Genomic DNA, 12,791 nt, shown 5'->3' with positions numbered 1-12,791 from the left:
CCGGGAAAAACATGGCAGTCCAAGTGGTCGAGAAACCACAGTCAGGGATGAGTCCAGACCTCACCACCAAGTCCCCATGCTAAGCCAGGGGGTCCACTGGTATTTCCCAAGAAGGAGTGAATAATAACAGCTGACATTTATTGAGCACATACTATGCGCCAGGCACAGTGCTAGATGTTTTATATCCAGGAACTCATTTCATTCTAACAACTCCATGAAGCAAGCTCTATGTTCAGATGAAGCTGCCAAGAAGAGAGGAAAGGACCTGCTCACAGAGACACAGCTGGTTAGTGGCAGAGCCAGGATGCACACCCAGGTTGGTCAGAAGCCTAACGCTCTTAACTACCCCCCTACACTGCCTCTCTTCACGCTGCATTGGGAAGCTCAGAATATGCCACCCCCAAACAGGCCACTCTGGCACATTGACTATTTTGAGGTAAAGGCACTTGAAAAACAAGTACAAGAAAAACACTCTGACCGTCCTTCTTTTTCTTAGAAGCTGGAGATGAAATTCTCGCGTGAAAGATGTCTTCGCCATAGAAAACAAACTTACGGCTACCAAAGGGGAAAGGAGGGGAAGGATAAATTAGGAGCTTGGGATTAACAGATACACACTACTACATGCAAAATAGATAACCAACAAGGACCTACTGGTATAGTACAGGAACTCTGCTCAATAGTTTGTGATAACCTGTAAGGGAAAAGAATGTGAAAATGAATAGATATGCCTAACTGAATCGCTTTGCTGTACACCTGAAACTAACATGACATTATAAATCAACTACACTTTAATAAAATAAAAAAATAAATAATAAAAGAAGAAAGATGTCTCCCCTATACCAGAAGGAAAGTAACATTCATATCACCAAGGATAAGTTGAGATCGAGAGAACTCTATGCGAACAGACCTCGTTCAAAGAACTCCTATCTTCCTTTTGACTCCCCACGTAGTTTAGTCACTTTACAATTGCCTCTCTTTGCTCAACCTAATATAAAAGCAAGTAGGCTGCACCATTTCTTCTGTCTTCATTTCCTTATGAGGGCTCCCATGTCACATAAAACTCGTATTAAGTAAATGTGTATGTTGTTCTCCCGTTGATCTGCCTTCTGTCCATTTAATTCATAGGCCCAGCCAAAAAGAACACTAAGAGGGTAAAGGTCAAAATTTGCCTGCCCCACAGCTGTTCCCTTCCAAATTCACCCTGTTCTCCCACCCTCATTTTATCTACTCATCTGTCTTCCCAGACTTTCCTAGGGACAGGTGGCATTGCAGTGGGGACTCTGTAAATGTCAGGTTTCCTTGGGCAGGTTTGCTTAGTGCGGGACTTTCTGCCGAGATATAGCAGGGATATTACCACTTTGGATAATGCAAGCAGAAGTTGTGTGCGACCCATGTGTTAGGTGATGAAAAGAAATGCTGAAAGGCTACCTGGTCGAACCTCCCTCTTTAGAATCCTGAGGGGACAAGGAGGCCATAAGTGGAGTCAAGACCCCGTCGAATCTAAGCCCTTCCAAGAGAGAGCATTGTCCAGAGGCACATGATTCAAGAATATCCTACAGAATGAAGGCCTCTCTCAAACGTACATGTTGTAAAGCCATTTCAGCCAAGTGAGGAAGACTGATTTCTCAACATGGAAAGGTAGTTTTGACAGCAGCCCTGGAAAAAACACTGGGTCTCGGACACTCAATTAAATAAATTAACTTGGAGGCTCAGCTGGATTCCCCAAGCAAAGAGCATGCAGCTTTGAAAACCCTTCTTCTCCCCCTCAGAGGGACGGTAAGCAAACAGACACCCAAACGTTCCAGGAGCAGTCCTCGCAGGCATCTTGTGGCGTGTCCGGTCCCCAGGGGGTGCAGAAGGCAGCTCATCTACTTCCCAGATGGCGTGTTTTGACAGCGGCTGGCTGTTTCCCAAGCCCTTTCCTGATTGCCTGACTTTGGCTTAGGGACAAGGGTGGAGGCTGCGGCTCTGAGAAATGCATTTGCTCTTCAGTTGCAAAACATCTCCGAGTGACTGATGAACCAGCCCCAGGGAAGAAGAAATAAGTCACCAGCACCTGAAAGACAGCCGCCGCTAGAAGAAAATATTTCATCCTTTCAGGAAGCCCCCAATCCACATGGACATGAATTAGAACAGAAATGAAAGAGGATCAGATTCCGCTGCAGTTGTAGGGGCGATGGGCAGGCAAAGAGAGGAGCCATGGTCCTCGTAAGAAGATGAGAAATGTAATCACTATAAACCGTGACCTTTGTTTTCCCCTTTGGCTAAATGTCCCTAGTATCAGATCCAGCCTCCCACGGGGTCTATAACTCTTTCTCATCACATGCTGTCAGCCAGCCCTAGGAAACCAGTCTGCATGTGGAAAGGTGGCAGACCCTACTGGCCAAGGGCACAGGGCTGGCTCGGGGCAGAGCTGAGTTCAGAGCTCTTCCCTCAAGGAAACCACCAGCCTTGTTCAGGACAGATCACCAAACTTGGTGTCCTCATTGTGTGACCTTGTGACAGCAAAGTCACCTCTCTGGGCCTTTGATTCTTCTTGTATAAAAGGTAGGGATCAGACTAGAGATGTGTTTTCACACCTTTATGAGCAGTGGAACCCATTTTATAGACTAAATACTATAAGACACCCAATAACACATAAAACAAATGCAAACAGAGCTTCTTCAAGGTTGGTGTCATGTGATGGTGAGGAGTTTTATCATTCACGTTTCAGCTCTGTCACTTACTAGTTGTGTGACCTTGAGCAAGTTGCTTATCTGCCAAGCCTTAGTCTTCTCATCCGTAACATAGGAATTATAATAATACCTACTTCATAGAGTGATTATAAGGATTGTTGAGATAATGCATGTACAGCACTTCCCATAGAAGGGTTGGCTAAGCATTTGTGACTACTATTCACCATTATCAGATTGTAGTGGGTGGCGAGGTCTCGAGTTTCATCCATTCAATCCTTCCCCTTCATTTGCCTGCATCCTTCTGTAGCTCCAAAGAAGTGTTGAGAGACCTCGGGGCTCTGTGGAGCTCAGCCCGAAAACCACTGGATGGAGAGATAAGTGTTTCCCTGACTTTCTGAGATCGGTGTCTCCAGAGGTGCTTACCAGATACCTAGGGGACCAGACTTCAGGAGGTATGTGCAAGTCCCAGGGCTGTGTTCTTAACCTGCACACAAGGTGCTTCTTATGTTCAAGTTCTCTAGGGGAACACCGGAGGAGGATCCCAAGAGTCCCTTCAGCTCTAGTACGCCCAGATTCCACTTTGTTCTTTGCCTCTACCAGGCTGGTTGGGAATGGCCTGAGCCCAGCTCTGGGGCACCTGCTAGAAGAGATGGGGCTCACCCTCTCACTGACCTCCAGGACTCTGGCCTCTCACTCTAAACCCGTGGCCCTTGCCCGTCCTCTCAGCCTCAGCTGACTTTCCTGGCCCTCACATGTGCCTGCCCAGAACCAAGGTCTCTGCTTGACCTCCCCTTGGCCTGCCCTGTTCCGTTATTGCCAGCATCCTGGTGGGACAATTTCATGGGTGGAATCAGACTGCATTACATAAGAAATTACAAGAGATGCTATTTTCTGCCTAATCTGTTTTCTCTCCATGGGTCAATTTGGTTGCACTTTTATTTTGAAATAAAAGAACCTAGAAACAAATGAGCAAACACCTTATTATTGAGAACCATCTGCAGAAAATCCCACAGAGCAGCTCCAAGGTCAAAGCTTATCTATTCTGCTTCATACACAAAACAGCCAGCAGGCAGGCAGGATGGGAAATCATAGTATCGTAAGAAGTCTGGGTAAAAGCAAGTATCTTCTTTTCAATTGAATGTAAAAGTAAGAGTTCTCTCTGCAATCCAAATCTTGAAACTAAGAGCTTCACAGAAACAACAATGATCCTACTGAGTTGGCTGGGGGGTGGGGGTGGGGGTCAGGGAAAAATCCACAGCAGCCCTAAGACTCACGCTTGGCTCTTTCCTTCTCTTTGATCTCAGATTTTCATTTTTTTTAAAAGTGCCATCTGTTCTTTCTGTCACTTTCACATTGAAGAAAAATAATTTCAATTCTTGAAATTGTGTATCTTCTGACTTTCTTTCCCCCAGGCTGGTTCCCTCTTTCGGCATAGGTAAAGGTAAGGGAGGGCATCAGAACTGAGTTTCTATTAATAGTATGTGTGACTAACTCCCACCAGAAAGGACGAGCCCTGTAAAGCCAGGCTAGTGAGCAGTGTTCCGAGTAGACACACAGTAGGGTTGGCTTGGCTTTGCCTAATGATGGAAACATTCTATATCTGCATTGGTCTGTAGAGTGGCCACTAGCCACATCTGGCTCATGAGCTCTTGAAATGTGCCTAGTGCAACTGAGGAACTGAATTTTAAAATTTATTTCATTTAAATTAATTTAAATCTGAAGTTAAATATTTAGATATGTGACACAGTTTAGGGGATTCGTTTTGTGTGTGTGTGTGTGTGTGTGTGTGTGTGTGTGTGTGTGTGTGTTTATTAGGGGAGTCTTTAGGGGAGGTAAGCCATGCTAGGATGCTACAGCGGCAGGCCTTCACCCCTTCTGTCCTCTCTTGGTCTTCTCTTGGTCCATGGCCCTCCCATGCACCACCACCAATTGCCCCCCAAAATATGGCTGACTTGGAGGTGCATTTATTAGGTTGTTATTGAGTTATTATGGTTCATAGGACTTCTCTGTTACCAGTAGGCTTGGGGAAACTGGGTTACACAGTCATAAACAGAAACACAAAAGTCTGCAATTAATTTTAAAATGTGATCTCAGCTCTTACAAAGGATCCTTCCCTGCTCAGGCAATGTGGTCAGACCTGCAGTATGATCTGAGGCAGAAGAAAGCCAGTGAAGGAAGTAAAACAAAGCACAGCACTTTTACAAAATGCTCACCTGTTTGCAGAAAAATATGTTTTCAAAGAGAAGGGGAAAAAAAAAAGAAAGAAAACACCTGGGTGTCTTAGTAGTGAGCCAAGAAGAGACCCTGGAGGAGCAGGTATGGCTACCAGCAACAACAACTAGCCCAGATCAGACCTCGTGCCCCTGTGGGGCACAGCAAGGCCAGGGGGTCTGGCCTCACTGCGTCTAGGGAGGCTTGCAGGCCTCCAAACACAGGATGCTCAACAAATACTCGTTAGCTGACTACCTAACTTTAAACTCTCAGGCACTTACATTTTTCAAGGAAATTTGGCAAAGGAAACCAAGTAACTATTTTTGGTTTCGCTTTAGGTTACACTTTATTCTGCACAATTTTGAGCCAATACAGTAAGAATATATAATTACATATGGGGTAGCTTTAGCAACTTTACAGAAGATGAACTTCCTGCCACTGGTATTTATGTTCTGGTGCAGAAGACATCAAAAGGAGGTGTTAGTGAACAGTTCACAGTTCTAGACATTTTACCCTCAATCTATATTCTCTTTTCACCCATTTCCATGTCTTCTTTTCCTGTGAGAGTGGGGCTGAGGGTTGGGAGCACAGCCCAGCAAGATCGAGGGCTCTAGAACATTCCTTTCCTTCAGGGCTTCTCATATAGGGAGGGTGAACCAAGGAGCAGGGTCAGCACAATCCAGGCCTGTGGGGCAACGTCCAGGACAAGGAGGGAAAGAGGGGCTCTTGACTTCCTGTCACCTGGCTCCTCACCCCCCAAAATAAATGGCACCCCTTGAAGTGCTGGCCACTTCCAGGGAGAAGCTGTGTCCACAGGAAATTGCCTGATCTGTGTCTTCCTCATCCCCTTTGTCTTTCACCCAACTCTAAATTTTAAAACTCTTCATTTTCACTCTATCCTACCTATGCATATTTTAATTTTATATAGTGTTTACAAATCCCATGTTATCATTAGCTTCACTTACTAACATGTTTTAAAATTCTCACCTCATGGCTTTTGGATTTGATTTTAATCATGTATCATTTCGTTTTTTATGTTTGTAATCCACTATTGGAGTTCAGCCATTTGTCTTATTTTAAATCTCGTCTAGTTGGAGTGCCTCTTCTGGAAAAAAAAACCTTAATATTCTTTTATCAGAATTATAACTTTTCTTCCAATTTCCTAGACACAAACTTTCTTAAATCTTATTTTATGAACTTGAAGACTTATTTCTCTCATTTTTAAACAATGTATTTTAATTATTTCTTCTTCCTTTATGTATTTTGAAATTTCAAAGTGCTTATTTTTAAACTTATTTTGACATAACTTTGTGTTTAATATGGTTGATTTTAAGCCCGTCTTAATATTTTAGTCTTCCTTTGTCTTTTGAAATTAAATCTTCAGAAAGGTCATAACCTTTCTGTTCTTCATATATATAATATGTATATATGTGTATATATATATGTATGTGTATATGCATATATATGTGTGTATATATATATATTTTTTATTTTACATGATTTGTTTTCCAAATGGTCAGCAGAAGTTGTAGCCCCAGGAGTGTTAATAGTGGGGAGTTCCCCATAGACAGGTTGGAGGCCACCTTCGCTCCTGCTGCCCCTGAAGGCTCCCCTCTCTTCTCTTAACAGAGGAACCGCCCCAGTTCAGTGCTGTTTGACAAAGACCCTCTCCTCAACCAGCTGGAGAGCTCTAAATGTTAAAGCCCACCAGCCCTCAGGCAGTAAACCTCATTGTACAGATGGAACCTTAGGAAAAATAATCCTGTGGGCCTCCATCCATTTCTGCCTCTCTTGTGCTCTGAGGATCTTCGGGGCCTGCCTAAGATCTGTGTGTCTGACTCGAAGCTTCCCCACTCTTCTCTGCTCTGCCATGGGGAACAGGATGCCATTCTGAGGAGATTAGCAGACATCAGCATGCCCAGGATGCCTGGGTCAACTCTCAGAGCCCCACTGGGTTGATGAGATGCTGACACTATGTAATTTGCCTCCAAATCCCCTTGGAGTCCCGTTGGAGGAGCCCCCAAGGGGGGCCGTCTTCCCAAGATGGGGTCTGCCCCACTACTGCATACTCCGCAAACTGCGTTCCCGCCTATTTGGTGAAGGGTATCTTCCTTACACCTTCCCTGACAGAGATTGGCCATCCCAGCTGCCCTTCTCTCCTGTCCCTGATGGTGCCGTCCCTAGTGGTGCCCCTTGAGAATGCTCCACTGGCTCTGTTACTGGTGAGCTACCCCAGTGTAGAAGACATGGCTCAGAGAGCCTGCGAGCCCCTTAATTCCAGAAGGTGTCTAAACATAAACTGTCGTAGCTTGGAGGAGTTTGGCTCACCAGATCTGATGAGCCGTCTTACCAGGAAAAGTCCAACCAAATTCCACTCTAAAAAGCTGGACCTAAAGTCTCTGAGTATCAATTAAGAGAATCAGGTGGAGAAGCAGGTAAAGAATTCAGTGTGATTTGGGTATATTTAGGCCCAAATTTAGGCTGTGGAATTCTCTACTTAACCTGCGTAAAAATTGTCCTGTTGAGGAATATCCACAGGATCCACTTTGTTTGGGTACATTATTCTCTGGGGAACCAAGAGCTGAAAAAAAGGGTTTTTTTCCCCAGGAAACATGCCAGGTTTGCATTCGCCACAGTCCAATCTGCTTCTTTCTGTAGTTCTGTACCCAGAAAAGTCTGCTGCCTGTACCCAAGGAGTGAGCAGATGGGTCGGGGTGGGGTGGGGATCCGTGGAACTGGTGCCATAAAAAGCTCTCGACAGAAATAAAACCTTGTCTTTCCTACCGCACTTAATACTGCCTTTCCTGCGGCGGATGCTGATTAAAACGTGTTGCATGGCACCAAACCCAGGCCACAGGCTTCCCTTGCTGCCTCTGGGACGGCTAGATGGAGACCTCCACATCAGTGGTGCTTCCTGGCCTCCAGAGGAAGCTCAAGGTTCCTCCAATCCTGAGCCCTGGGGTAGAGAGAGGAGAGAAGGCGGTGCGGGGAGGAGCCTCAAGCAGCGTGCTCGAGGCATCAGGACAGCGCTTGGCCCACCAGCTCCCTGGGCAGTGCTTGGCCGTGGTGCCACCTTGCCACCGGAGCTGTGAGTGTGGACAGAGGGGAAAGGAACTGTGGATGCCCGAGGCCAGTCGGGGGTGCCTCTCTCCCCCAGATACGAGGTGGGGTGTGGCAGCAAAGGTTTGTGGCAACAGGGAGCCTGCATGTGCTCATCCTTGTCCTGTGTACTTGTTCTGCTTCTCCCAGGAGACTCTGGGCTGGCCTGGGAGGGAGGGAGGGAGGGAAAGACGGAGGAAAAAGAGTGACAGGATAAGCACTGAGGACTGACAATCTTCAAACTCAGAAAAAGACCATCCACCTGATGACAGTGACCTATAATATTCAACGCTACGGGCTACGCTGAAGGATGAGCGCTCTGACGAGACCGATGAAGGCTAAGTTGGATAACCTTTTTGAAGGACAATACGATCACAGGAAACCAATGCTTTTAAAAAGTGAATATCCTGAATTTGTGGACCAACCCTTAAGGGGTGAAAAATCATATTTGGAGCAAAGACTTAGGTACAAGGAAGTTTATCACAACATTATCTACAACCCTAAAAAAACAAAGCAAACCAAAAAACCCCACAACTTAAATGCCAAGGGGTAGAGCTTAGTTAAATACATTCTAGTACATTCAGATGATGGACTATTTTGCAGTCATTATCCGTCAGATTCTCACTACCTATTGACACAGGAAGATGCTCTAGTATAATCCCTATCTTTAAAAAACAACGAAAATTTGCCATATTTCCTCATTTTTAAGATACTGACAACTGAATGAGGCACCAGAGGCTTAACAAAAGTCTTTTAGGGAGAAACAATAATAGGACACTAAACATATATCAACTGTAAAATACATCCCAATTTAAGGAACATTAGAAAGTGAGAAATATATGCCTTAGAATAGAAGAAATATATCTCTGGGATTACTGCTGATTTTTATTTTATTCTTTATACTTTTTTCGTATTTTCCAAATCTTTAACAGTAAACATAATTGGGTTGTAGGAACGCCTGGACCCATGTCTGATGTTTTCTGCCATGTGAAGGCAAGTACCACTGCGGTTTCTCCCTGCCCTGACTCGCTCCATTCAGGGAGACCAAAGGAGTCACCAGATTGGTGGGTTTAGAAGAGACACTGAACTTCCCAGTTCCTGCCAATCACCTTCCTTCATGGAGCCCACCTACCAGCCCAGAGCACATCCTCTAGATCGCCCCAGCTCTTGGGAGGCAGTTTGGAGGGGCTGTCATTTGGGGGTTCAGTTCAGCTCTGGGAGTCAATATTAGGAAGCCCACTTGCCTGCAGATATAAGCCCCATTCTCTAATATCAACTTTATCAGTGAACTGGTCATATTTTTTTGTCTTTTGCCTACTTTTTTGTCTTATTTCTCAGTTCAAAACCCAAGCATGGAAGACGGGTGCTATACTGAACCCTCTCAAAACCTCCAACAAACAGGCTGAATTTTATAGTCCTGTAAGATCATTGAGCAAAGAAGAAATCCAGTTAAGCATAGCCAGGCCCCTTGGGGAATGATGGTTCCCGCACAGTGAGTTCTGCGTGGGCTCTAGGGAGGGGACAGGGACCAGGGCATTCAGGGCAGGCCTCTCTGGAGACCAGCGAACAAGCGGGAACCCTAGGTCAGAGGTACCTCTTCTCTTTGTGCTTCCGCATCTCAGTTACAAGATGCCACTGAGAGAAGAATCTTCTTTTCCTCTCCTTGCAGCATCTCTTGGTTGCTAAGCAGATCCCTTGGGTAACTATGTGGGCACAAAACCTTTGCAGAACTGCCAGGAATCTGCTTCACCCAATTGTCAAAGTGAAAAATGAAATCATTCCTCTCACCTGTCACTACTTTGCACAAAGCTTCCATTATTGAATGGTGATGGCCCAGAATGTTATTCTCACCTACTTGTGGGAATATAAATGAGTTTTGCATATTTTACCCCCAAGAGAGTGGGAGGGGAGGAAGGGGGTGTTGGGATCTCTCAAGTTGATACTCTTGTGAGTTAATGATTGCAGAGAAGCAGGTGGAACAAATCAGCAGTGTCCTCTGCCCTTGGAAAAATGGTGCTTCAGGCAGGTGAAGACTATTCTGATTTAGAGGACGCTCTCCTTAGACCCAGAGATGCTCATGAACCCCTCTGATGACCTCCTGAATTAGAGTCAGAATCTCTGAAGAGGAGGACAAGAAATTTCTGCATTTTAAAGAAATTCCTTAGATGATCCTTATGTGCATGGTGCACTTTAAAGTTTGAAAACCACTGCTTTCTCTAACATGGATATGTATACAAACAAGTGCATTAAGAGGTGTTATGATAAATGAATGTCCTGGAAGGAGTGAGACACTATCGGAGGGAGGGTCCATTTTAACCGAGTGCAAGGAAAGTGTTGTTTTGAGTCTTGAGCAATGAGTACACGTTGTCCAGGTAGAGGAGGAAGGGGAAAAGGACATCTTAGGCAGAGGAGAAATGCTAGCAAAGATACAGCTGCCTGAGGCTGGCCTGATGAGCTAAGAGTAATAAAAGCTTGAATGCACAGTGTTAGGAGGGGAACCACAAGCGAGGGGATGACAGAGGGGAGGATCTGGAGGTTAAGGAGTTTGGAATTTAACCTGTGGCCTGTGAGTTGCCCCCAAGAGTGGTATGTTCAGATTTGCATCTTAGAAAAGTCACTCTTAAGACTGGCACAGAAGATGGGTTGGGAGGGGCAAAACAGGAGGCGGGAAGACCACTAGAGGCTGTCCTAGCAGCCCGAGCCATGCCCAGGCTGGGTATGAGGGTGGCAGCAATGAAGCCACTTTTCTTCCTTGGCCCTGATCCACTCAGCCACCAAGTGTACAGCACCAAACTTGAACCACAACACTGCTCAAATACCCTACCTATGTATTGGAGTAATCAAAACATACGGAAGTATTGCTTAAGCACCAAATATGATGATGATACTGCTTTCCAAATACTTAAAAATACAATTTTAAATCCTCTCATGAAACAAGCTGTAATTCTTAGGCAAGTCGATTAATCCGGTGCTTCTCAAACCAGGGTATGATGGTGCTAAGGGTTACCAGAAGCCCCAAGGTCAAAAGAGTGTATCTTCTAGGAGCATACAACTTCTTTGAAGATTGAGGGGCATTATTTTTTATTAGTTCAAATGCAAACATACTATACTGTGGCACACCAGTTTGGACTCTGATGGCTCATTCTTCTCAGCTATTGGCACATCTGTAAAATGCAGGGTTTGGTTTCCATGACCTCTAAAGTCTTTTCACGCTCCAATATGTAATTATTTTTTTCCTAACTAGTTAACATCGTCATCCTTTCCCTCTAGATCTCAGAGATAGGTCATTTTTTCCTATTTCTGTAAGGTCACCCTCCTTAATTCGTACTCCTGCTGTTGGCAGCTCTTCACCCAGTTCTCAGATCCTTTTAAGCATGAGGTGGGGCCTCTCACCCTCCGCCCCTGCAACGCTTGCTCAGCCAGAGTTTCTTGATCTCCCTCCATCTATCTTCTCTAGAGTTTGTCACCTTCCTCATCTCTAATTTAAAAAAGGAGGAGTGGGGGAGGCAATAAAGACAGAGTAGCCCTTTCTTCTGCACAGGGAGACTTCCATCCTCCTTTTGACCTTTCCCTCAATTACTGCTGGTTTGACATTTTTTCCCTTTCATTCTAAGAAGTCCCTCCTGAACTCTCATTTGGAGTTTGAATTATTTTGCATTCAATGACTTTTTCAGGTTTTGGTTTAACATTTAACAACTTTGCCTGTCAACCTCCCTTCTTTTTCCTCCAAAATGCTGAAATGCAGTAAAAGAGCAGAAAGGACTTTCCCTCACTTACAGTCAACACATCACTTAGAGTGGAATTTGGCTGAAACTTGAACCAAAATGTGATTGGTTTCATCAAGCAAGGAGTTAAGGATGTAAACCTGATGTCGCTAAGTTCATAATCTGCATTTTCCCAAACTTTTGATGTAATCACACACACACACACACACACACACACACACACACACACACACCTCACTCCTAAAAACTGTATTTTTAGGGATTTGGTTGGAGATTGGAAAATACTGTCATGAAGAGAACACTGGTTTAAGACAGAAAACAAAGGCTAGGGATAAGTAAATTGATCTTTCAATGGAGAAGGAACCACAATAAAGTTTCTAGGGAACACTCATTTAAATTTTAAAAATTAAATGTACAGTAAGAAACACTTATGAAACCTCCAGCTTTCAGAAGTCTTTTCAGGTTATTAAATGATAATCTGATCAGGGCAAACCACAGAGTGGTCTCTCAATGATAGATGAATGGACGAGAACCTTGATAAAAGATCAGGGAGAAAAAGTGTTCAGTTATATATTTAGGGAGAAAGAATTTAAATTATACCTGTAAAACAATATCTGAATTTTCTATTATGTCCCAGAAAGTGTACAACATCATAAAGAAATGCAAATTAAAACCACAGTGCAGGGGGACTTCCCTGGTGGCGCAGTGGTTGAGAATCTGCCTGCCAATGCAGGGGACACGGGTTCGAGCCCTGGTCTGGGAAGATCCCACATGCCGCGGAGCAACTAGGCCCGTGAGCCACAACTACTGAGCCTGCGCGTCTGGAGCCTGTGCTCCGCAACAAGAGAGGCCGCGATAGTGAGAGGCCCGCGCACCGTGATGAAGAGTGGCCCCCACTTGCCGCAACTAGAGAAAGCCCTCGCAGATAAATAAATAAATAAATAAATAAATAATAAATAAATAAATAAATAAACCCACAGTGCAATAACTCAGTACATGAACTATGCTAGTCAATATGGAACCTAGGAGTCATCGTAGGTTTATTAAAGAAATTAACCTGGTTCAATTGCTGGGGCTGAAA

The 12,791-nt window shown here is 44.6% G+C and overlaps 1 protein-coding gene across 8 annotated transcripts in view; it reads right to left on the bottom strand.

Annotated features, from left to right (window-relative positions):
• LOC309622445 (uncharacterized protein) overlaps window positions 1-12,791 on the bottom strand; it is a 52,491-nt gene that overhangs the window by 18,379 nt on the left and 21,321 nt on the right. For 6 of the 8 annotated variants that reach the window (XR_014240880.1, XM_082378506.1, XM_082378507.1 and 3 more), the window contains 2 exons: window positions 652-691; window positions 479-555 (listed from right to left, as the gene is read on the bottom strand). Coding sequence is in view for 5 of the 8 variants with exons in the window: in XM_082378506.1 (XP_082234632.1) it covers window positions 479-555; window positions 652-691 (117 nt within the window). In the remaining 3 variants the exon portion in view is untranslated. The remainder of the gene's footprint in view (window positions 1-478; window positions 556-651; window positions 692-12,791) is intronic. The other 2 variants (XR_014240878.1, XR_014240879.1) reach the window with 1 other exon arrangement.

The sequence above is a fragment of the Balaenoptera borealis genome (genome assembly GCF_965194805.1).
Source record: "Balaenoptera borealis genome assembly, chromosome: 2".
Taxonomy (NCBI): Eukaryota; Metazoa; Chordata; class Mammalia; order Artiodactyla; family Balaenopteridae; genus Balaenoptera; species Balaenoptera borealis.
The sequence above is the reverse complement of the archived record's forward strand: the minus strand, read 5'-3'. Positions and strand labels throughout refer to the sequence as shown.